At 35.1% G+C, this 26,458-nt stretch overlaps 1 protein-coding gene across 1 annotated transcript in view; it reads left to right on the forward strand.

The window, feature by feature from the left end:
* The window catches only part of LOC126750257 (dead end protein homolog 1-like), a 74,142-nt gene extending 56,381 nt beyond the window's left edge, over positions 1-17,761 (forward strand). Inside the window, exons 4-9 of the mRNA XM_050459816.1 lie at positions 11,333-11,510; positions 11,568-11,646; positions 11,710-11,800; positions 17,324-17,407; positions 17,463-17,570; positions 17,626-17,761. Of these exons, the coding sequence (XP_050315773.1) occupies positions 11,333-11,510; positions 11,568-11,646; positions 11,710-11,800; positions 17,324-17,407; positions 17,463-17,570; positions 17,626-17,712 (627 nt within the window). The 3' untranslated portion in view covers positions 17,713-17,761. The remainder of the gene's footprint in view (positions 1-11,332; positions 11,511-11,567; positions 11,647-11,709; positions 11,801-17,323; positions 17,408-17,462; positions 17,571-17,625) is intronic.
* The last annotated feature ends 8,697 nt before the right edge of the window (positions 17,762-26,458 follow it).

Raw genomic sequence — 26,458 nt, forward strand, 5'->3', positions numbered from 1 at the left:
AATTCCCAATTGTCTGCAATAATTGGATGCCTCTAGGTTAATGTGCGATGAATGGTTATCCAATATTAATAAAACTGGCGCTTCTTTTTGGGGACGAGCATGATCCTTAAAGTGATACAGCCACTGCCTAAACAAGTCTGTGTTTATATATCCTGAGTCGGATACCATACCAACACAGCCAGTTGGCCCTGCATCAAGAAGTTCACCTTTCATACTTTTCCTGGGAAAAAATAAAAGCGGGAGGCACATATTGACCAGTAGCGCTCATGCAACATATCGCTGTTACTGTTATGCCTCTTTCTGCAGATACAACCTTACCTACTACTTGTTTACCCTTTGCTGACACTACTCTAGGTGTTTTCTTTGGAACTGTCCTAATCCCAGTTTCATCCATGTTGTAAACACGACTAGCATCAAATTTATATTTTTCATAAAGCAGATTTAAATTTATGAAAAATCTATCCACTTGAGCCTTATTAAATCCTATCGCTCTGGCAAGACTTGTAGGTTGATTGGCGTAGCCCCAATTGCTGGTGTCTTTTCAGGAATTCTGCAACCCAATCGCGTCCTGCCATCTTAGAAACTTTGTTAAATCGATTACGAATATTGTTAATTTCGGCATATTAAAAAACTAATCTGCGTAAGGTGTGGATCGTAATACCATAAAACATATTGTCCATAGCTAAGCAATACTCAGCGATTTCGCGCTCTTGCTTGTCAGTAAATGTCGGTCTAAAGCGGCCTAGCGAAACTGCAACAGACTTTAAGGCCAGTCTTCTTAAAGCTGACTCACTAATTCCAACTCGTTCTGCGGCTCCTCTTTGGCTAACACCTTGACCAATCAGGTTTCTCGCTTCGTCTATTTGGGCTTGAGTCACTAACGTTTTTTCTGGTTTTTTTCTTTGGTAATTTCGGGGCATTTTGCTAAAAAATAAAAGAAATATAAGTAAATGGAAGAAGACAGGGCAAGTGTGCGCGCGTATACTTATGCGCGTATACCCTGCGTACACTTACCACAGACAACAACAAAAAGATAAAGTATAAAAAAATTAAAAATAAGAAAAACATATAAAAATCCAATGGAGGTAAATAATTCTCTATTGAACTTTCTATACACTAAAACTTACCGGATTTATCTTTATACACAACCTATAACACAATAAAAATTGCCCAAAAATTTTAAGAATTAGGTTAAAATTTATATTTTGCGCGTGGCTGAAAAAGAAAGACGGTAATAACCGACCGCACATCTGCTTCTTAAAGGTGATTTAGCCGTACTGATTTGCATGGCAACGGAACTCCGCTCCCTACTATTTTCGTAAAGATATATGACATGCGCACACTTACCCTTAATGACTCTATATAGGGCAGCCTTCATTGGTTTGAACTTTTCTCTAAAAGGATGTAACCATCTTATACCTTAGAAAAACCACTGCCGTAGTAGCATTGTCGGACCATGTTTTAGTGAGGCACAAGGTGCTAGGAGAAGTTTTAAAGTCAAAGTCAAAAAGTAGCTTTAATTGTAACTAACAAAATAATGTTGTGTACAAAGCCTTATCTATTAGTCCTTAATTTCTAATCTATCTTAATTCAAAAAAGTTAGTCAATACGGAAAGCACATTTATTATTTATCTACTTTTAAGTTGCATATAAAATAATAAAGGATAAACTTAATTTAAACAAATGAATAGAAACATAGAAACTACAATAAAAACATTAGAACAAAACTACAAAAAAAGCATCATACATGCATTCAAACCCATTAACTAATTGAGAGAGTCGTTAAAATATTCCTGCAAGGTTTTCCGTTATAAATTATGGACTTTTTCACTTGCTCAGACCTCTGTAAAGGTAAAGATAGTAAAAAAATCTGTCTGGTATTATATGGCTGAGTAAAATACAGTTCCTCCCTGAACTTTTTGTGAACAAGGCACACAGTCTCCAAAATTAAAAAGCAATACAATGTTAGGACATAGTGATTAAGCAGTAAGTGATTAACAGTTATCTATACGACAGTCGAATTTTAGCACAACACATCGCACATAGTTCCCGTTTTTGTAATAACAATACTGAGTGAAACAAGTATTCTGAAGAAGAACCGCGGAATGGCATATCATAACGAAGATGTGATTCGATTAGAGAGAAATATGCCATACGGGCCACTGCCAATCACAAGTTGAATGATACAATTCGAAGAGCATAGCAACCAGAAGAGAGTTTTCTGTTCAATTGAAAGTTCAGAATATTAGTTTTGGAAATATTGAGCACGAGACTATTGGACTTACACCATTCCTCCAGACATTGCATATCGCGCACAATGGGCTTGGAAAATTTAAAAAAAATATATATCTATTTTCCCAAAAATAAATACAACAGAAGTTTATAAGAACAATGACGTTTATTTCAAGTTGTTAGGGTAAGTATTTGCAAAGTTATAAGGCTGCTAGTCTGGGGTTTTTTATACCTCCCGAGATTCCGTCCCAATTACGCGCTACGTCATAGACGCCGACGCGACGCGACGGTGTATTATAGAGAGCTCGCTAGCCAGCCAGCCACAGCCTAGTGCCCGGGCGTTATTTTGACAGGGTGGTTTTTTTTGTTGACATTTTGACTTTTAACTTTTATAATTGACGTATTTTGCTTGTTGACTAATTACAATGGAGCAGGGATTGGTTCGTGGTCAGTCAGACAACTTACCCATTATATATACGTAAATATTTTAAAACTATAAATTCTATTCAAAAATAAACTTTTACTTTAACACCCTGTGTTTCAAAAACTAAGCATTTTTCTTAGACAAGGAAAATGAATGGACCTGTAATCACGCACCTGAAACGAGCTGCTTGCCACCAAAATCTGCAAAAATGTCATCTGGCAATTATTTTTCCTACGAAATTTAAATCAAAACACTGAACATCCCACTTTAATGTAATATCCAAAAGGTATAGATTTAACCAAAAATTTTACTTAAAAAAAACGAAGAATCTCTTAAAATACACTCAAAAACAAGTAAGCGTGTCACCATAATGCGAGAAAAATTCGGCTCACTTCGTTAACATTGTAAATATAGGCTAATACCGGTCCAACCATTTTCCTTGTCTAAGGCGTTTTTCGACATAGAACATATGTACATATGAACTTATTAAAATACAATACAATATTTATAGCAGGTATGTGGAGCAGACATTTTGAAAAACACAAACAACAGCAAAAACATGCATAATAATATTAACAAAGCAGCGTGCGCGGTCGACATGCTAGCGTCGGTCGTCGCGTCCACTTGGGCGCCTGTGACGTATCATCCCAGCCGCGCTGGTAAGGAAAAAATTAAACATGGCGTATTTATTCGAACTTTGAAAATTAATTGTGAAGTAGCTATAAATGCTAGAGAACTGAAATAAATTGCTAAATTTAAGTTGGAGCCTGCTCTTTTTTACTAAAAAATAATCGAATTGTCGTTTCCAAGCTCATTGCACACTTCAACCTTCGAGGATCCCTGTCATGCCAAAGTGTTGTTGTATCATCTGCAAAAACCGTGAAGTGTCCACTAATATTCAATCGAGGCAAACCGTTAATGTACATTAAGAATAGTAGGGGACCCAAGACTGATCCCTATGGGACACCAAAAGAAATAGGCAATTTAGAGGAACATGAATTATTAAACAAAACTCTCTGCTTACGATCTGATAGGTAAGAGCAAAACCACTTCAGGGCGACTCCTCGGAAGCCATACACTTCCAGCTTACATAATATGGTTGGATAGTGCACGCAATCGAAAGCTTTTGACATATCACAGAATGCCGAAGCTGCAATTTAACCTGTATTGAGCCTAAGATACCGCTCTCGAAGAAATCCAAACATGGGTTTGGATTTCTTCGGTACAAGTTTTACACAAGACGCTGAAGTCGGTGTCCTGAGAGGCCCTACAGGTTCTGACAATTTCCTACTTGGACATCTTAACGTTCGGTCACTGAGCTCGGGTTTTGAGGAATTTACCTACTACTTGTTGCAGCACCCTTACGATATATTTTGTATCTCGAAAACCTGGTTAAATGCGGATTTGGATAGCAGCTTATTAACCATACCCGAGTATAGGTTTTTAAGAAAAGACAGGGGGACAAGAGGTGGAGGTCTTGGTCTTTATGTAAAAAAAAGGTTTAGTTTTCTCTAATTACACATTAAATTCTAGCTACATAGACTTTGAAGTTATGGGTATAACGTACAAAATAAAAAATAAAATATTTCTATTGTTAAACGTATACCGCCCACCTGCAGGAAATATCATATATACCTCAATTCCTAGACAATTTGAAAGACATTTTAACAGGGGTAGTTACACAATTTGATAATATAATACTTGTTGATAATCTGAACAATAATTTTTTATCACAGTCTCCGCATGTCAACCGACTTAAATTATTAATGGACATTTTTAACATCTCCCAGTGAATCTTGGAGCCTACCAGGACTAACTTAAATACGAATACCTCTACACTTCTCGATATGATTATTGCCACCCACAACTTGTTATCTGTTCACTCCAAGTCCGAAGCAGTATCTGAATCTTTAACAGATCACAATCTCATATATTGCCTGTTCCAAAAGCCTAAAAAAGCCTAGTTGGCCCCAAGAAAGGGGTATTATTTAGAGACTATAATAATATAATTATGACTGATTTTATTGCGGATGGATTTTTGATCCAATAGGACGACTTGCACAATAGTGTCCAAGTTAACGATAAAGTAAATATATTTAATAGCAAGATCTTAAATCACTTGAATAAATATGCACCACTTAAATATAAACTCATAGTTGAAAAGCCATTACTTACAATATAAAAACTATGATTAAACTAAGAGACAAGGCTCTCAAAAAATACCGAAAATCACAATCAGAAGCGCACTTAGTATACAGTATTACAGGCAACTAAGAAACTACACTAAGCATCCAATTATCAGAGAAAAAATAGCATTCTTTAAGCAAGTAGCGCATCAAAGAGGAAAAGAATTTTGGGTTACTGCTGGCAAGCTAAAACTAACACATGATAAAAACCATCTATTTGATCTGCCAGAAAATTTAAATAATGCTTCCCTCATTCATGATTTCTTTTTGAGCCACTCCATTATGGCTGGCTTAATATCATTAGAGCTACTAAATTTTTACAAAAATAGTAGATTTGCTAATGAGATCTTTAGCATTCCTCTCTTAGACTGATACCTTAAAAAAAATTATTTTTAACTTAAAGTCTAACGGAACCGGTACGGATGGTATATCAATGAGAGATGTAAAGTTGTTTTTGCTTAAATCCGCTGTTAAATATTTTAAATTCATGTATTGTTTATGACAGATATCCCCCAATTTGGAAAAGAGCCTTAATCAAACCAATTTCAAAAGTTTCAAATCCCCTAGAACTAAAGGATCTCAGACCAATCAGTATTTTACCTGCTATGTCGAAAATAATTGAAAAACACATTTCCATTGAGCTTGGTCATTTTGCAGAAGTCCATAAAATTCTTCCAGAATGCCAGTCAGGATTTCGCTTGGATTACAGCACAAGTAATTGTCTTACAAAAATATTAAATGATGTTCGCTCCAGTGAGAAACAGAAATCTGGCACCTGCATGGCTCTACTCGACTTTAGTAAGGCCTTTGACACGGTAAATCACGACTTGTTACTAGCGAAATTGCACTATTTTGGCCTCTCAGCGAACACTGTACAATTTTTTAAAAATTTATTATTTTAACAGTCGAGAGTGTCAAGTGACCATTCCCGGAGGGGCGGGCATCACGAGGTACTCAGAGTTTCAGGCAATCTCTTGCGGGGTGCCACTAGGCTCAGTCATTTCACCTTTATTATTCTCAATTTATGTTGCGGATATGTATAAGGTAGTCAAACATGCCACTTTACAACAATATGCTGACGATTCGCAAATCTATATGCCAATAAATAAGGAAAATATTGAAACGACACAAACCTCCCTCATATCCGATCTAAAAAGCTTCAATGCTTTTCCTTTCCTTCGGAAGAGATCACAATCTTAAATTAAATTCCGCGAAAACGCAAGTTATAGTGCTAGGAAGTATAAACATAAGAAGAGATGTTGAACATAATTTAGATATTAGCATTTTAGGTAATAAAATTCCAGTTGTTAACCAAGCAAAAAATCTCGGTATTATTATAGATTATGCCCTTAGTTTTGAGCCTCATATTAAAATAAAATTAAAAGCTGCCTATTTGCGTCTTAAAAATCTATATAAGCTGAAAAAATATATTTCCTCTAGGCAAAAGTATTTGTTGTATGACATTTTACTTCTGTCTCTTTTTGATTATGGTGACACTGTATACAATAATTATTTGCTGTCATACGTAAAAAAATGACAAAAGGTACAAAATATCTGTCTAAGACTTTCTTTTAACATAAATTTTAGAGAACACATTACACCACATATGAATAGAATAAATATTTTAAACATGGAAAACCGGAGAAAACTTCATATGTATAATTTTATTTACCGCATTATAAGTAATATTAAGCTTCCCTATTTAAGAAATATTTTATGACCTGTCAGTCATATTCGCAACACTAGGTTTAATCACAAATTTTTAATCCCTCAGCATCATATCAATGCTCATTCTCTTTTGTTGCTGCGCATTTCTGGAAGCAACTGCCGGAACAGATCAAAACACGTAGCAAGAAGGTTTTCTCAAAGCATGTCAGATTAAAGTTACTCTATGAACAAGGTTCTCAAGCTTATTAAATCATACATGTCATTAATAATACGACATACTGACTTCAACGTCATATCATATTATATTATAATATTCTTTTTTTTTTCTTCGCTTTTCCCGCGGCCAGGCTGCCCTTACTGTCGCCCCTCGCTTCTGCCTCCCTAATTGCTAATTTTTTGTTTGTTTTTTTCATATTTTAACATTATATTTCTTGTAGTTTTTTTAAATTCGTTCATAGAGTAAATACTAATGATAGTGCTTGCATCTGCCATACATTGATTCTTTTTTTTTTAGTTTACTTTTTATATGGAATTATTTAGAAATATTTAGCTGTTTTGTTTGTTACGTATAGGATAGTTCACATATGCTTTCCTTAATATAAGGAGCATGTGAATCGGATTTTTTTATAATCGATGAACTGTCCTTTTTGTCTTCCCTTTTTTTTATAAAATGTATTCTTATTTTTCTTATTTTGACAAATAAACGATTTGTATTTGTATTTGTGTTCCCGATTTTAGAAACCCAAATTGATGCGGATCAAGCAGTTTATGCCTTTTAAGAAATGAAACGACTCCCACCTTAACCAGCTTCTCGACTATCTTTCCTAGCACAGGAAGCAATGCACTAATGACGAAAATTGCAGGGTTCATTCAGATCACCTTTCTTCTGAATTGGAACAATTTGGCTATTCACATATCGATGGTCTAACGTGCAAAATTGCTAATTTTTCAATAATTAAAATTTAAACTTTCAGGTGTTATTAAAATTATGGTCTTTTTAAATATACCTGTCAATAATTTTTCGCATATTGTGAGATCTCTTAGGACCTTTTTTAAGATATAAAGAGCCTAAAAATGCTAGTGTGTCCAGAAGTAATAATAATAATAAAAAAGTTTGTTGTTACTTAGTAGCACCTTTGTAGTACCAAAAAAAAAATTTTTAGGGAAGTTAATACCACATTAAAAAAACTAATATTTTTATTCAAACAAATACGAAAAATAGTTATCTACTAAAGACAAAGTAAAAAACTTAAACTAATCTTTTATAAGATGTTTACAAAAAAAAAATGCTAATCAGAGAAGTCAGACTCTTCATTTTGACTTGGAATATTATTAGGCACAGGAATGTCATTTATAAACTGGGTGTATTCATCGGGAATTACTTTAGATTTTAAAAGATAATTCAAATCTTTTTTCTTTTTATGTGAAACCGGTAGTCTTGTCATATACTTTTGGTTTAACTCAAGGTTTGTGCTTGTTCTTTTTCTTCCAGCTCGTCCCTTGCAACTTATGTCTATTTCTTCAAAATTTTCTTGAGACAAATTGTATTTATATTGTATTATGGATGGTTTTTCTTTTTCAAAACGTAACCGCTTAATATTTAACCAATTTACTTTTTCCTTTTTTTTGTTCATGGTTGTATTAAAAACATAATTATTTACCAGGCTTTGTAAATCGAACAAATCGTTAAACTGCAAATTTTGTACAATGTATTGTTTTGGCCGTATTCTAGAGGCTGCAACTAGCAAACACCACTCGCGGGTCGAGTAGATTTTTTTATGACGCTTAGCGCGTTCAATCGTCGCATGCATTGAGTCGGCCTCTAGATAGGAATGTTCCGACTCCATAAATTTCAGGTCAGTTATTTTCAGGTCAGATGGTTAATATTACTTACTGCATATAACATTGCTGCCGCAACATTTTTATTCCGGTTTTGACTACTACAGGTGTCTGAAAATGATACAACGTGGCAAACTGTTTCAGGTAAGCCTTTGAGGTATTTTAAGAGACATGTACCTATCTCCGCACTACCTTTATTATCGTGGGTTTCATCCCAGATAAAACAATAACCATCTGAGGTAGCGGCATCATAAATTGTGAAGTTGTACACATTAAGTTTATGTCTATAAAAAAATTGACTATCTCCTGCATGTGGTAGAGGTAGTATCGCCTGGAGATCAAAACTAACTTGAACGGAAAGTTTGGCCATGTTCGCTAACAGCTCTTTTTTTTTTATCTTGTTTGTATGCTTTTTGTTCTCTTTTTTTGTGCTTGTTATACTCTTCTGTAAGTAGTTCTTTGTTTGTAGCGTGATGGTATGCATTGAACTGTGAGCACTGGTCCTTTTTTTGGAACATGAAAAGCTAATGCTGGCTCAAACTCATGAAAAATTTTCTGATATACGAAAAAAGAAACAGGTTGTATTTTCTTTTTCATTGCAAAAGTCCTCTTTATACAGCCTGTACATGATTGAAATGTTTAATTCTGGCGACAAGTAAAGTTTTTTGAATCTTTTCTACAATAGTGAGACTCTAGTTTAGAAAATGAGTCTATATGTTGCCGAACCAACAGTTTTGCCTCATCTGATGTTGTGTGTGGTGGACGAGAGTTTTTCCTTTTGTCAAAACCGGTGTACAAACCGGTATCAGAACTGGTGTTTTTGGCACAATTTTCTACAATTCTATGAGAAATTGCGAAAGTGGTGCAAAAAAAATTACGGCAAACTCTTTGTGGGTCTCTATTTCCATCTTTTAAGAAGAAAACTCTAGACATTTGCCTATTTTTTGTTTTAGGACTATTTTTCTGCATCACTATTTTTATGCTTGGATTTCTTCTTCCTCTTCACTGTTTGATGAACTTTCCGGTTCATACGAGCTTGAAGAAGCTTCAAAAGGGTCTTCCTTATCTTTAATGTTGCCAGAAAATGTTGCTGGTTGGTTGTAATACTTGATCATTTTGAGTTTGAAGCTCTTGATTACTGTCACTTCTTTCTGCTTCTTCAACCTCACCGATATTAGTACCTAAATTTATAGCATGGAATTAATATTAAAAATTAAAACTAATAATGAATTACCATAAAAAAGATAAGTTTCTTTCTGTAGAAATGTCTAATAAAAATATCGAGATAATCTAAAAAAATTATCTTACCGAATTGGATACATTCTGCGTCTAGTGGGGTAACTAAAAACTCATTACCTATGTCGACTTTTACTTCTTTTACAGTATTCTGAGTAACATTAGGTCCTAAAATAGTTACACAAAATTATTAATTTTAGTTGATAAAGGCCAAATTCAAGATAATATGTATTATATGGTAAAAAGACCATACCCATGGAACAACTATCTGCATCTAACAAACTTTTGAAATTATCACTTTTGCTTGGTACAATTACGGTATCAGATAAAATATTTATTTTTGAAATCTGTTTTTTTTCAGTTTCTAAAAATAAAAAGAAATTCAGAGCATAATAGCGATTTTAAGCCTTTTATCATAATATGTATATACTTAAACTAATAACGACAACACAACTACCTATAATTGTGTATTCGATACTTCAGTAACGAATAACTTAGCTTTCCTAGTATCAAAATTTGACAGAAAATAGTGAAAATACGCAGCCAATATCGACAAAAGTTAACGATAGGGATATACTCAAATAAAAATACAATATAATATTTTAAAGAGGACGGGCTATCAGCCAGTGGCTAGGGTTACAAAATAAGCAAAACTTGGGCATAAATATTATTATCTAATTTTGATATTTTAAGCAAGTATCTTGTAGTGACAGGGCCCTATAAAATTGTGTTTTTTTTACGGAAAAGTGAGAATGGCCCCGTAATTCTCTCATGTTAACTGTGGCCTCGTATTTTCTACCAGATTTTAACACTAGGAAAGCTGTTAAAAAAAATCTGTGTGAAAGTTATTTATTTATAAGCTATACTACGAACTTCAACCAGACACATGTAATTAAATATTTACCTTGGTTTTTTTTTCTGGGGCTTCATATGGAACTTCAAGAGCTTTTTTTAATATTAGAATTGTTCTGGAACTCATTATCACTAATTAAACCACAAAAAATTAAGACCACGATCCTTCTAAACGTTTACCGGCAATTTCAACAAAATAATATAACCTCACTTTTAAATTGTATTTAGAAGCACAAATGTGCTAAGTAATGCACTTATACCATATGAAATATTTTCATGAGTTTCAGTTAGTAGTACAAATGTTCTAAGTGCACTTAACACATAAGTTGTAGAAACCTGCATGTGAGAAGTACTTGTTCCTTTTGAAAGATGGCGCTAGACGCAAAAAATTTTCAGTTTTTACTTAGCACATGTGTTCGCAAGATAATAATGTCTTAGAGGGTTTAGGTATGCCAAATAACACGTTATGACCAAAATTGGTACTTATAGCACCTTTGTACGCTAGACCATCGATATGATATATTTTTATCATATGATATCATATCACATGATATATGATATATTATCATCGACAGATATACTTTTTTGGTGGCTTTTTCCAGAAGGTGGCAAAAAATATCTGATTGGGACTGAGTATTATATTGCAATGCATTTTGCTCTAGTTGGTTGTCCGTCATTGTGGCTTGTGTTTTAGTTTTTATGAACAACTCGTGTACGTAATTTAAAATATATCTACTTCTATTGGATAATTTCCAATTTTGAAAGAGTTGGCAGTTCATTTCTCTATCCATGCGACTTGTTCACTATATTATTTTACCATAAAATGCTAATAACACTTTTTTTCTTTTGACTGACTTATTGTATATTTACCCCAATAAATAATTGATTTACGCAGTCAAGTACCCTCTACTTCAAAAACTTCCCAGAAGAACAAACCAGGACCGATCTATTCAATTTCCTTTGCAACATCATCGATATCGATACGGTTATGAAAATCCATGTGAAGAACGGCAGCGGTTACATAATGTTTTTCGAATGCGTGTTTAGGAAAATTGCTGAAAAAGCCTTACAATGTAAGTGTAACTCCAAGCACCGACTTAAATGTGTTATAAATATTTGCTTGATTTTAGCGGCACGTCCCTCAGGCCGTAAATTGGAATTAAGAGCTAAAAAAGACAATACGAAATCTGTAACCTTTCCACATCCAGAGTAAGTAGTAATTTTTTTTTGTTAAAATCGTCTTTTCGGTTTAAAATCTTAAATAATCTTTAGCTGGTGGGACTATCAAGATGATCTGCTGCGGTCAATGAATAACGAAGTAGAAAATGAAGATAGTTTTCCAGTTCAACCAATAAATGAAGAAGTAAGTAATATTTGAAGCGCTCGGGGAAACAAGGTACATAAGCCACATTTTTTACAAAAATCAGATCTGTTTATAGAATGCTTTCTTAAGAAGGTCACAACCCACAATCAAAATATCTTTAACATACGCTAAGAGATGGCGCCACCAAACGTGTAATTTCTTGTTGCCAAATTAAAATATCAGGCATTTTTTTAGTCAACAAAGTCATATGCCACCTCAAAAGCAACATGGCCGCACAGAAGCAGGTGTCTGTTAAACGTAATCTGTGTAAAAACGAAATTTCTAGTGCTAGTTCGGAAAGTGATTTCGATTCAGATGATAGTGTAAGGGACCGAAATTATAATCCCGATGATATCAGCTCCGATTCTTTCACGGACGACGATTTATCAGTAAGTAAACAATATTGTGATTTTTTGAGTCGAAAAATATTATTCAGTATTTGTCATGTTAAATTTTTTATATAAATTTGGGTTTTCAATGACTACGTGTAGTTGATGTCGAAAGTCAGTGCCGGTAATAACATCGCCGAAATTGTTTACGTTTATTTTTTTAAGGTATGTTAATATTTATTTTGTAGTGTATAATATTTTGTGAATATTTATTTTTTGTAAGCGTTTTCAAAATTTTAGAAGGTATTTGTATAATAGCATGTCAAAGAGACTATTTAAACTTATTTAGGTTTACTAAATATACCTTAGTCGCAAACTATGGGGTGGGGCATCTCTCCCATGCATTTGGGATAGATGCCCCATTGAAATTTTTAAAGAGTATGTTTTAAACATTGTATGCCTTTTTTGCAGAATGCCTACCGAATACAAGCGCAAATGCCCAGAAAGGGCTCGTTGGACCAAAGAGTTGCGGCTTTACAGGCTATTGAAAGTGGTGAAATGGGTATCAATCAAGCCTCCCGAAACTTTGGAATTCCTTCAAGAACATTGCGCCGCCGACGGGCAAATAATAATACCGAAAAAACACGCCTAGGACCATCTTCAATACTAGGCAAGCACAATGAGGAAAAGTTGGTATTGCATATTAAAAAAATGCAGTCAAGGGGTTTTGCACCTACACGTGATGATGTAAGACATATTGCTTACAAATTTGCCACAGCCCTTGGTATAGACCATAGATTTAACGTATACAGTGAGAGAGCGGGTTGTGACTGGCTCAATTTGTTTCTGAGGCGAAATAGTTCATTATCGGCACGAAAATCTGAAGGCGTGTCTGTTGCTCGGGCAGTGGGAATGTCAAGACCACGTGTAACGGAGTACTTTGAACTTTTGGTTTCCATTTTACAGGAAAATTATATCATGACTAAACCTGGGCACATATACAACATGGATGAATCTGGTTTGCAGCTCTGCAATAAAGCAACACAAGTTATTGCTACTAAAGGATCCAAACAGGTCTCTTCTATAACCTCGGGTGAAAAGGGTGAGACTATTACAATGATTGCATGTTGTAATGCCGAAGGAACATTTTTACCGCCAGTTTTTATTATGAAAGGAAAAAATAAAAAAGCTGAATATGAAGATGGTATGCCACCAGGATCTTATGTTTACATGTCTGCAAAATCAGCCTATATAAACTGACATTTTTCGTGACTGGCTAACAGAGCAGTTTTTACCTAGAAAACCTCCAGGAAAAGTTCTTCTTTTGGTAGATGGGCATGCCTCGCATCACAGTTCTGGAGAAACGCTTGAGTATGCTGATGAGAATGACGTTATAATTCTAAGCTTACCCAGTCATACAACTCATTTCCTACAGCCTTTGGACCGAGCTGTTTTTAAATCTCTAAAATCAGCGTGGAACAACGTGTGCAATAAATGGATGAGATCAAATCCTTCACCAAAAATTTGCAGGCTACAATTTGGTACATTAATATCAGAGTCTTGGGCAAAAGCAGCAACAACCTCAAATGCAATATCTGCATTTAAAATTACAGGCATATGCCCATACGATCCCGATATCATACCGGATTATGGGTATTTGATTGGTGAAAATGCAGAGGTATGCCTGCTGAAAATTAAAAAAAAACGACGAAGCAAGAGTTTGTACTCAGCCGGAGTTGTCGTTTGTTCCAAGCAAGTTAGCTGAACCCATTGCTGGCCCTTCTTCTCGACCAGATAATCCTTTTCCAAACGAAGTTTTGTGGGAATTAGCTGCAGAGCAAACACAACGTTCCGATGACATAACCATAAATGAAACACCATCTGAAATAACTCCAGGCAAACTACTTCAGGAGCTATCTCCTGTTCCAGACTGCAGTGCTGTAAATAAAGTACGAAAACGTGGTCAAAATGTTGCTGCAATTCTTACTTCGAAGGAAAATTAAACAAAAAACGACTAAAACTAAATACTTCAAAAAAAGGCCAACAAAAGCAACTTCCAGATAATAAGATGCCAAAAAAAAAGACAAGCCTTAAAACAAAAGTAAACCGATTTAAAAAAAAAGTGACAGTGACTCAGAAATCAGTAGTGAAAAAATAGTGTATCAAGATTCTGATGAAAAAGAAAGCGAAGATGAATGCTGTACCGGATATGGAGAAGAATATTCTGCCACTAAAAAAAAGGACGATTGGATACAATGTTTGTACTGCAAAACATGGTATCATGAAAATTGTAGCAAATATATTAACGTTTGCGATCTTTGTGGAAAGCTTTTGTCTAAGAAGAAATAATACTGCTTTTCTAATTTAGTAATTAACCCGAGAAAATAAAAGTTTCTTATCTATTTATTCTTATATTATTATATATCCTTGTTTTTTTGAAATACTTTTATGTTTAATTATTATTTTTTCATTAAATGTGTAATGAAAAATACTTATTAAAAGAAAACAAATGTTTATGTTTGCAATTATCTTGTTTTTCTTGGTGGGGCATCACTACCAGTCTTGAAGGCAACACTCCCGGATACTCGGGAGAGATGGCCAGCATTCCGGATTTATATTTTAGTTATTTTCGGTCAAAAATCTTAAGTTTCCTTCAGTTTTATATTCCGGAAAAGGTGTCTAATTAGTATAACAGTCTTCACACATTAGATAACTTTTCTTTAATAAAAAAAAGTTTTGAGATATTAACTTAACAAAAAAAGTAGGGCATCTATCCCGGACTTACCCTATATTAATCAACGCATGACAAAAAAACTTCTGAAAAAAAAATTTTTTTACTGTCCCATTCCCAAAATAATGAAGCGGATGTATAAAGAGGCGTCCTAGAAACACCCGATAAAGCTACTCCGTCACCATGGCGAAAACAAAATATTTAAAAAAGGAAAAAGCCAAAACCAAGCGTAACCTGGGACACTGCTATGAGAGCAGTAGAGGAAAGAAAGTTGACGATAGAACGATTGGTCCTCCCTGTAAATGTCAGAAGAAGTGCGAAGAAAAGATGGTTGGAACGGAAAACCAAATTTGTAACGATTTTTGGAATTTGGGTTCTTATAAAGGACAACACACTTATTTATTTGGATGTATTAAAGCTGTGCCGAAAAAACGCTCATGTAGAAAAAAAAAACAAAAAGGCAAGAAGAAAAATTAATTATCAATATTTTATAAAATTAAATGGCTTAGCTCTACAACTCTGTAAGGAAGAGTTTTTATCAGTGCATGGATTACAAAACTCCTCTAAAAAGGTACGACTTATTTGCAAACAGATTGCAGAGGGAAGAAGTGTTCCCAAAAATGACGAACGTGGGAAGCACCACAACAGACCCAATAGGATTCCATATGAGCAATTACAATCTGCTCATGACCACATCAAAGCTTTTCCAAGTATGTTAGCCACTACAGCAGGAAAAAGAATCCCAACAGAGTATATTTAGATCACGACATTTCCATCTCATCTCTGTACAAAGATTTGTACATTGACTGGTGTCAAGATAAAAACATTACACCCGTAAAAGAAGATATGTATCGAAGGATATTCTGTAATGAATACAATATAGGCTTTAAACTGCCAAAAAGCGATACTTGTCACACATGTGACTCTCTAAATATTTCGATTAAGACCGAAAAAACTAATAAAAACGATAAAGAAGTTAAAAAATTAAAAACTTAACTAGAACTTCATCATAGGCGAGCAGCCGCCATGCAGAACAGCTTGAAAGAGGAAGTGGAATCGGCCAAAATTAGTAAAGACAAAATTGTGATTACTTTTGACTTACAACAAACACTTCCTACACCAAACCTAACTGTTGGTCCTGCCTTTTATCTGCGGAAGGCTTGGACCTACAATCTTGGTGTCCATGACTGCGTAAATGGAAAAGCAGCCATGTTCATGTGGCCGGAAACAACGGCAAAGCGAGGTAGTGAAGAAATCGCTAGTATTCTGCTAAAATATTTTTCTTCCAAAGACATAACTGGCCAAAAAGATCTTGTGATTTTTACAGATAATTGCGGGGGCCAGAATAAAAATTTGCAAATCATATCACTCTGGTCGCAGCTCGTGAGAGAAAATAAATTTAGAAGCATCGAGCATAGATTTCTTATTTCCGGCCGCACTTATCTACCATGTGATCGTGACTTTGCGCTCATAGAGAAGCATAAAAGATACTTAGGCCCAATTTATTCTTCAGAAGACTGGTTTAAAGCTGTGCAAAAAAGCAAACGGGTAAATCCATTCGAAGTAGTCGTTATGGAACAAAGTGATTTTTTTTCTTTTGGAAGCATCTCTATAGCAAAGAAAAATGTTACTGATGATAAAGAACCTTTACATTTCAATATGGTACTATGTTTCCGCTTCGAGTCTCAAAATCCGAATGTAATGTTGGTGAAACATGAACTAAACGGTAATTTTAAACCAGTAAATATCGGAAAACGCGGAAATAGGCTTTGCCAACAGGCCTACGGAATTTTAAAAAACTTGGAAAAAAAATATGATAAGCCTGTAGAGCTACAAAGTAAGAAGACTTAAAGAAACTCATGCAATATATTCCTCCCGTGAACCAAACCTTCTACCTGAATATTTTGAAAACAGGTCCTAATTCTGCTAATGTGGAGGCAGGAACAGAAGAAAATGACGTGGCATGTGTTGATGGTGAACCCAATAATCTAGATTTTGACGAAGAGTTTTAGAAATAAAGTTTTTTTTTTATTTTTTAAATCAGAATCCAAGTTTTTGTTCACGTTTTTTTGTGTACTACTTGCATATCTTATTCAGATGTTATTTGTGGCTTCTTAAAATATTTTATTGCTATTAAGATGTGGTTCTATGTATTTTTATTGCAAAAATATAGCATATGTTTTTGATAACATAAAGGTCACAAGCCACATTTTTTTTTCTATTTTTGAAATATATTCTTTTTTAAAAACAAATTACCAATTATTTTCTTTGAAATTAATAAATAAACCATCTTCCATAAAGATCACATAGAACCGTTTGCTTGAAAACATATCTCTGATTTCAGGATTTAACCAAAAGTTTCATTTTAACTTTTCTCAATAAAGGCCAAATGTGGCTTATGTACCTTGATCCCCCGAGCGCTTCATTTTTAAAATTTCCTTTTTTAATTATATTAAATTTCAGCACACTAATGGTCATGGATTCAACGTTCATGACCTTATGGCCAGCAACATCTCCATATTTAATTTGCCAGACATAGTGACTGAAGTAAGTAGAGCCCTTACAGTTTATTACAATTATTTCCATATTAATTTTCTTTTAGCCGGGAATTCTTAACGAGCAATTTGCCATTAATCAGGCCATTTTACACTTTATTTACAAATTTTATCCTCATGTAAATTGGACAATGTTGGAATCAGATGAAGAAAAAGTAAGTTACAATTGTTATGTAATTTGACCTAATAAATACATTAAAATATTTACAGTATCCCAATGGGCAGATTGTTAAACTCTTATTAAGGGTTAATGGAGATAATTATGCATTCGTGTTAGCTCCTAGGGGCAATGAATAACCTTTTTTTAATTTTTTAAGTTATTTTATGTGTTGTACTTCTTACTGTATTTTTTACCATATATGTATTTGATATTTATTATTTTAAATAATGGTTAATAAAGTTACCATTTAATAATAATAGTGAGTTTATTAACATCAAAACCATTTTAAAGTACAATGATGCAATGGCAATGTCAGAAAATCAACCACAGAACATTCTTGTTAGTGGTATTAAAGATAAGTATGAAACTCATAATTTGTAACAATAAAATAAATAGTTTAATTGACGCAGACGTAATTCAAAAAGGCTATAAACTTGTATGCAAAACACCGCAAACCTATTACAAATTTAGCAATTTTCTTAATATGTAACAATTTGTAGTGATAAAATCATGATTGATCAACCTGATTTGTTACCGATTAAAATTAAATATGTTAATTTTTATATCAGTCGCCAAGAATACAATTTTATTTAATTGATTAATTAGTTATTTGCCGAATAATTAAATATTTTGAAAACAAATAACCTATTTAATCTTGTAGTTAGTAGTATTTAAGATCCATTTTTCAACTTATATTTAAATGTTTGGGGTCGATAGCGCCACTTTCTTGATATAGTTTATCAGAAGAATAATTCTTGGTTTTTCTCTAGTGGTTTCATGTGAACCTTTGCTGCTCCACCCCATACAAAAATACCATAGGACGAATGCGGTTTGATTAACGCTGTATACAAAAAGACTTTGTTAGTTCTTTAAATTTAGCAATAAATACTCTCATTTTATTGATTGTTATTCTATGTAAGATTTGGATCTAACATCGCTTTTCGGCAGATATTTATCTGATCTCCAAATTCATAATTTTACATCGTTTATCTTAACATTAAGTTTAAAGTGTGGGAACGGATCCTCAAAACAGACAAAAGCCATAAATAAGACTTTGTCAGAATTTATTGTTAGCTTTTGAATGTTAAACTACTGCCATTATTTTTAAATTATCCTAATTATCACCCATGTTTATTAATATACAGTGTAAACAGAGTTCTTTCACAAAGATAACTTGTGAAAAAATTAAAGGATGTTTCTCCAACGTTTTCCAAAATTTTCATGTCTGTTAACGATATCAAATGTCTTGACCAAATGACGTCTTTTTTCCTTTGCAGATGTTAGTATGTAAGTTAGTAACCAACTTAGCCAAAGCATCCTCGGTTGACATACTTTTTCTAAAACCAAATTGCTTCTTAGACAATATTGAGTGCTTATTTAAAAAAATTACCAAACGTGTTTGTATTACTTTTGAAATATTTTGCTAAATCAGCTTAGAGTCAATATTGATCTATAATTGGTTATGATCTGTTCTCCTCTACTTTTCTAAAGAGGTGTGTATTGAAATTGTCAAAACAGTGGGCTGCCAGAGGCAGTTGTGTATATAGGTCTCCTGATGGTCTTCATGCCTCACCGGGGGTTACCACAGCCCAATGGCCTTAGAAAAACCGATAAGGCTCTGGGGTCTGAAGGACTTAAAGTCACTCGGTGCACTGAAGGTGTTACCCAAGTATTCGAACCTGGCGCGCGTGAGTGCTGGGCACTTTCCGACCACATGGTCAACGGTTTCATTCTCCTCCCAGCACCACCGGCATTCCGGGTTGACCGCAATACCGATTTTCTGTCCGCATTTTGAGAAAGCCCTGATCCAGCTCTGTTATTCATTCTGGAGCCATCTGTGTACCAGATGGTCCCCCTATTTAGCAATGCAGGTCTGTTGGAATGCTGCCACTTCTCTCTGCCTGCAATGTGCGTCACAAATCCCTCGCAGTCCACAGTCACTAAAGCCATGCAGTCACTGTCCATCAGAAGGAGAGGACATTCCTGTATGGCTCGTGATCAAATTTTTGTGTGACCGGTCTCGCCAGCGCGTAGTTCGCCGAGGACGTATAGCCTGTACGCAATCCTCATTTCCTCGAGTTGCACAACGAGGTCCAGAGTCTCAAGCGCTCTAGTTGGCGTCGTTTGCATGGAGCCCGTTATGCTGACACATGCAAGGCATTGCACTCTGTCCAGTTGAGCATGAATTTTCGCTATATGTAAGAAGGGGTCTCACAGTGAGCGAGTAGATCCAGTGGAGGATCTTACGAGACAGACCCCAGGCATTGCCGAAAGCCCGCCTGCAGGAGGCCTTCTTGATTCTGGTGTCTGCGTGGTTGTACCAGGAGAGTTTGGAATCTAACATGATTCCCAGAAATCGAACTGTCCTGGAGTAATGCAGCTGCACGCCACCTAGAGATATAACAGCGGGCATGCCAAAGTTACGTCTCCTCGTGAATAGTAGGAGCTGTGCTTTTTTGGGGTTAACCCTGAGACTCCTCGAGAGGCACCATATGCCCACCATACGCAGGGCTCTCATCATAGAGCCCCGCATTGAGGCGGCGTCTTTCGCCGGGCAAAGGATTCCCAGATCATCCGTGTAGGCCTGATGGTGTATAGGCCAGCATTGTTTAAAAGATTTATCAGGCACGCCTACAAGGCACCACAAGGTAGGGGACAATACTCCTCCCTACGGGCAGTCTCTAGGTCAGGATTGTAGTTAGGATTGTCAAAACGTCAACGTTTTGACAATCTCGTTGTTAAGCTGGGCAGATACATGACGTTGCGAGAGCATGGCATTTATCCAGATAACCAAACAGGGTTATGAGAGCGGCTCTCGACTGCTTGGCGGATTATTGCGAAAGGGGTGTTGTTAAACGCCTCTTTAATGTCTAGAAATGCACCCAGGCAGGCCTTGTCACTATCCAGAGCACCCTCTACCTTCCTCACGAGGTGGTGTAGGGCCAGGTCCATGGATTTGCCCGCCTGATAGGCGTATTGGTGCACATGCAGTTGTTTTTTAACCAGGATGCTTTCCTTAAGGTACCGATCAATCAGCCTCTCCGAGCAGCTAGGAGAGTCGCGAGATGAGTTGGAGTCTGGGAAGTGAGTGCGCAGCATGACCTACAGTGACTCCTGCTTATTGGTAGTAAGTTACAGCGACCCCAATTTAGTTCCAGGGTCCTTGGACAGTACTTTGCACAGGCGTGCCGCGGAGGGTGTGTTTTTAACGTCACTGCAGAACCGCTTCCAGCACTGTCTTTTGGAGTCTCCGAGTGTCTTTTTGTATTGCCCTCGAATGCCGCGACTATCGCACGAGTCAGGTTGACAGTACCGATCTCTGTGTCGGCCGGCAGTGTGTACCTTGCCGGCATGTCCGCAAGGCCACCGACTAGTTCCTCTCGAAAGTTCAATTTCGATGGGAAAGTAGGCAGAGCAGACTACCAGATCCTTTCCCGTATCCATTGACAGTTTGACGGCTACTAAGTCCCTTGTGCAGAGACTTGAAAGCTACGCACATTCCTAGTAAGGAAACATACGTGGGGATTCGCACAAGGTACATGTTTGTGTAGTGTGCCGCCAGTTAAACCCAGGCCTTTAACAGAGCCTAAAGAGGTGTAACAGACTTATTTAAAGCCCTGCGGAAATATCCGGATTCAAAACTCCTATTTATTAAAAACACAAGTGGCTGTCAAAAAAACCCGAGTTTTCTATGTACTAAAATAATAATTATTATTAGTTTTGTTAGATCACTTAGTATGAATATTTAGTAATTTTAGTCTTAAACAATTAATTAATAATCCAAACAGATTAGATAAATACTGATTTAAATAATATTTATTTTTCTACAATATAATTTGGATAATAATGTTCCTAACATTAATGAGGGTCTTGTTTAGGATTAATACACTCTGTGTATAACTTTGTTTTTTAATAATTTGCAGATGACACCACCATCATTTGGCCTGTATAACACATTGACCAACTAAAAATGTTTCTGGAAGCAGAACACCAACACTACAAGTTATTCTGCTTCACTTAGCAGATCTACCTGACCTCTCTTATGTTCCTTAATAACCCTTTGGAAATATTTTAGGGTAAACATGGGAAAAATGAAGGCCAGGAAACGATTTTTTTTCATATTCTGAAGAAAACATGCATAAAGTAATAGAGGCTGTAAAAATGGAATGATTCTCTGAGCTTTCTGAGGCAGAGGAAACTGTCTTTGATTCAAAACTGGTTCAATAAAATAAATGATTATTTAAAATCCAATCATCTAGAACACATTCTTACTGAACCGAGTAGAATATTTATTGCGGACGAAGCTGGGTTTGCTTTATGTCCAAAAATTTGAAAAGTTTTAGGTCCATCGAAAAATGAAGAAGATTTCTATGAAAGAGTTTGCAATGAAAAAGAAAATATAACAGTAATGGCAACGTTTTCACGTCCCACCACCCATGTTAATATTTCCCTACGAAAAGATGCCCAAAGCTATAGTGGAGTCTGTTCCTACAAACTGGGCACTTGGGTGTTCAGATTCTGACTGGATAAACTCGGAGGTGTTCTTTAAATATATTTCCAATGATTTTTTACCTTATTTGAAAGACAATAATATTACTAAACCCGTCATCCTTTTCGTTCGAGTAGCCTATGTGATGATAATGGGATAGTTCTAATAGCTCTTTTTCCAAATACGATACACATAACACAACCTGCCGATGTTTCAGTGTTTAAACCTTTAAAATCTGGATGCAAATTTACTGTCAGAGGTCGGAAATTTGAAAATTTTTACATACACAGATACACATTTGGTCAAATCCTTAAAGGTGTTTTTAGATAAATATGCCACAGTTACAACAATAGTGAATGGTTTCAAGAAATGCGGTTTGTACCCTTTTAACAAAAATAATGTTGACTATTCAAAGTGTATTCCGAGTCGATTAATTTTCATTTTCATTTTTCATTTTCTAAGGAAAAAGAAAATCTTTCGAAAGACTTTAACCTTAAAGTTCTTGAAAGAGTAGAAAGTAAAATTGACGAACATGAGCTTTACCAATTTCTGAAAACTTATAAAAACAAAACCACCTGGCAAGGATGTTCTAAATCACACAATTTATACAAACTGTGGTTCTCTAAAAGAGGATTCGGTTTCAAGACAAAAATAATGTAAATGTAATAATGTTTTAAATTTAAAAATGCAATAAAAATTTATATTTTTTCTAAGCGTTCATTACTGCCTCCAAATAATGTCCATTACTTAGTCAATTATGTCCATTGCCCCAGCATTTGTCATTACTTTAATTTTTGTTGAAACCCTTAATAAAAGTTATTAATAATATTGTATCCTCCAGTTAGTACACTAATAACCTGCTGTATTAAGGCAGCTAATATCTTCATATCTCCATAGAAGGAAACTAAATTAAAAAATCTCTCCTTCGACTTCAGTGTATCTGCATGTAAATTGGATTCCAATACAAGAGTTGTGCGGCTTTTTACCATCAACTCGTTAACAGTATGCCATGATTCTTTTGACTTATTTGGTGACTCATCAATTCTCCTACGATAATACAAAGCTTTAGAAGCAGCAATAGTGTGTGTAAATCCTCCTATAATTATTGAATAAGACGCGAAATGAATCATTGTCCATGTCAAGTTTACGTATGTGATGAAAGGCTCTCAATTTTTCCCTGAAACTGCCCATTGTATACCATGGCTTGTTTCTTTTAATTTTTTTATTATCAATTGGGCAGGCTTCATTGGATTGAATACATTAAGGGAGTAAATAATTTGATGTACATATGTTTTAACTATTTCTTTTTTTGTTAATTTGATAATAACGTTTTATTTCGATAGGAAGGAACAAAATAGCGAATATTTCTTTGCAAATGAGATTTTATTAATAAGGAGTCTGCATTTTCAGTCGTGACAGGTGAAAATGATTTGATGATTAGGTGAAACAGATGATCCATATACAATGTATGTGGTATTGATGTGCTGCGGTTGAATAATTTTTGGAAAATAAATTATAGAGTTATAAATAAACAAGCTTCGGACATTAAGTAGTAGTCGTTTTTTTTTAAAGCAATTCTGTTGGGTGTATTAAACAACAATATTAAATAATTTCTTATTTAATATTATTGTATTGCTATGTATATTTCTTATGTTTTATCAATATTAGTATTCAACCAATTTTGAATAACTCGCATATCAGCTTCTACTTCAGAATATACTGCTTCCCAACTACTCGCTCATAACACTATTTCCGTGTCATCTGCATATGTCGCAACTTGTCAAAGTCAAAATCATGTTTATTGTGCATTAATATAGCATATATACACAAAAGGTGTTATTCGCAAAACGATCGTAAAACGATCTTCCATAACACCATACATACATACATTCATACAATTACGGTACTGTTAAAAAACAATAATAAGAAGTAAACAGTTAAATAAATATAAATATACAGACAACTTAAGCCTACTAACACAACCCAGACGTAGAGTATTGAGAAGAGAAAAAAAAATAAATTAAGCTATCATCTGTTGTAAAAACTTGGTGTATTGATTCTTAAAAGAATAATGACCAGAGCCAACCACCAGCAAATAATTTGAATTGAGAAATTCCACCGCGCGGTAGGCAAAACAGTTTTCAAATTTTGTTGTGCGATGAAAGGAAATATCAAAATGAGCTACATTTCTAAGGTTAAGGTTATGTAAAGTTCCCCTTGCAGTCAAATATTCTGTAAGATAAGATGGAGAGTTGTATTTTACAATTCTATATACAAACATAGCAAAGTGGAGGTCAACACGAAAATTGTATTTTAAATGTTTATTATTGATATATAATGGAGTAATGTGGTCAAACTTACGACCTCCATAAGCAAAACGCATACACATATTTTGAGCCAATTGTATTTTAGTTTTATATTCTTCTGTAAGGTAGCTGTAGTAAGAGTTACAGTAGTCTAGCTGTGGCAGGATTAAGGATTTCACCAAGAGGTATTTAATATGGCCAGGAAGAACATATTTAAAAGAATAAAGGCTCTTCAATTTTAAGTGAACAGAGCACCGCTTCTTCAAAACATGCTGCCAAAAATTCATCGTAACATCCATTACAAGACCAAAGGGGAGGAGAAAGTAAACTCAAAGTCCAAGTCTCATAAATCAAGCGTCTATTTAAAGGTTACGCGTTGAGTCAATAACGATACACGATGGCATAAACTTATTTTATTTTATTTTTATTTATGTTAGTGTGAGTCAGTGTGCAGTTTTTTGTATTTAGATAGGTCTGATGATGCCCTAATGCGGCGAAACGCGTAACCTTTAAATAGACACTTGATTTATGAGACTTGGACTTTACTTTATGTTTACTTTCTTCTCCCCTTTGTTCATATACTTAAGTCTCTTTGAGAATAATGGATGATTATTTTGAATCCATTACAAGGCCCAGATTTCTAGCATATTTAACAGACGGGATAATTACTCCTTTTATATGAATGGTTGTAAAATTGAACCTAATGAACTTAGCCCTGACGGCCTCGGACCCAGTAATCAGGTGTACACTTTTTTTGGCATTAAACAACAAAACCATGCCCAGAAGACCAGTCGGAGACATTGTCCAGATCAACATTGACACCAACAAGTCCCTCGCAAGAATCTTCAGGATAAAATGAACATAGAACCTGAGTGTCATCAGTACATAGATGTGATGAGCATTGGTGAATCTGAGATGGTAAGTCAGCGCTAAAAAGGGCAAAAAGTACGGGACCAAGAATGAACCCATGAGGCACTCCATGTTAAAGACATTCAATGTCAGACCTAGTCCCATCAAGGTCCACAACCTGCCTTCTATGCTTTAGATATGATGAGAAGCAGCCACAAGCTTGATCAGAAAATCCAAAAAAGTGCAGCTTAGCAATCAGCATATCATGGTAATTAAGGTCAAATGCCTTACTATAATCTAAACGTACCAGACAGGAGACCATTGATTCATCCATGTTTTTAGATATGCAACAAGTAACCCTGCTAAGTGCCGTTGCTGTGCTATGACAAGTTCTAAATCCAGACTGAACATCCGGCAGTATGTGTTGAGAGTGGACAAAATTGCCCATCATGTCGGAAACCAGTCGTTCAAGCATTTTCCCAAGGATCGTCAAGAGGCTAATTGGTCGTAATTCATCCAGACTACCGACATATGTAGTCTTGGGCAGTGGCTTTACTAATGCCGTTTTCCACATGATAGAATATTCGCCATTCTGTAAACAGTTATTGTAAATAGTCGTTATCACAGGAGCCAAAAAAATCCATGCTAAACAGAAGCATATCGTAACTTATCCCATCAATACCCATACATTTTGATTTAATCTGCGAAAATGATTTATAAACATCATACTCTGTAACGATTGATAATTTGAAGGTGTTATGCGATGAAGGTAATATAGTGTTGGACGAATAATATTTGACCAGCTCCGGGTCTACTGGGATGGCCCTATCGCTTATACTGGCAAAGTAATCGCTAATTCTTGTGACATCTTTACTGCCGTGCTAAATGAAAGTGCCGTAAGTGCAAAATTGCCATTTTGAGATATCGAGCCTTTTTTCATTTTATGGTTACCAAAAACCCTGCTCACAATTAGGAAATGAAACACATGTTTTATATGCAAATTTTTTATTGTGAATACTTTCCAATAATCAGTTTTAATATAAAATAATTATTTCTACTAATAAATGTATATACAGCAAACAAGGCCGTTTATGCGCGCACATACGGCTTTTTTATTAAGCTAGCTTCACTTGCTGCATATATGCCTAGTAATGCATTAAAAAACTAATTGAAATTCTTTTTCCAGATCTTATCGTAAAAGTATCTTGAATTATTTTTAACAAAAACAAAAAAAATCTA

Source organism: Anthonomus grandis, chromosome 2 (assembly GCF_022605725.1).
Source record: "Anthonomus grandis grandis chromosome 2, icAntGran1.3, whole genome shotgun sequence".
Classification (NCBI taxonomy): Eukaryota; Metazoa; Arthropoda; class Insecta; order Coleoptera; family Curculionidae; genus Anthonomus; species Anthonomus grandis.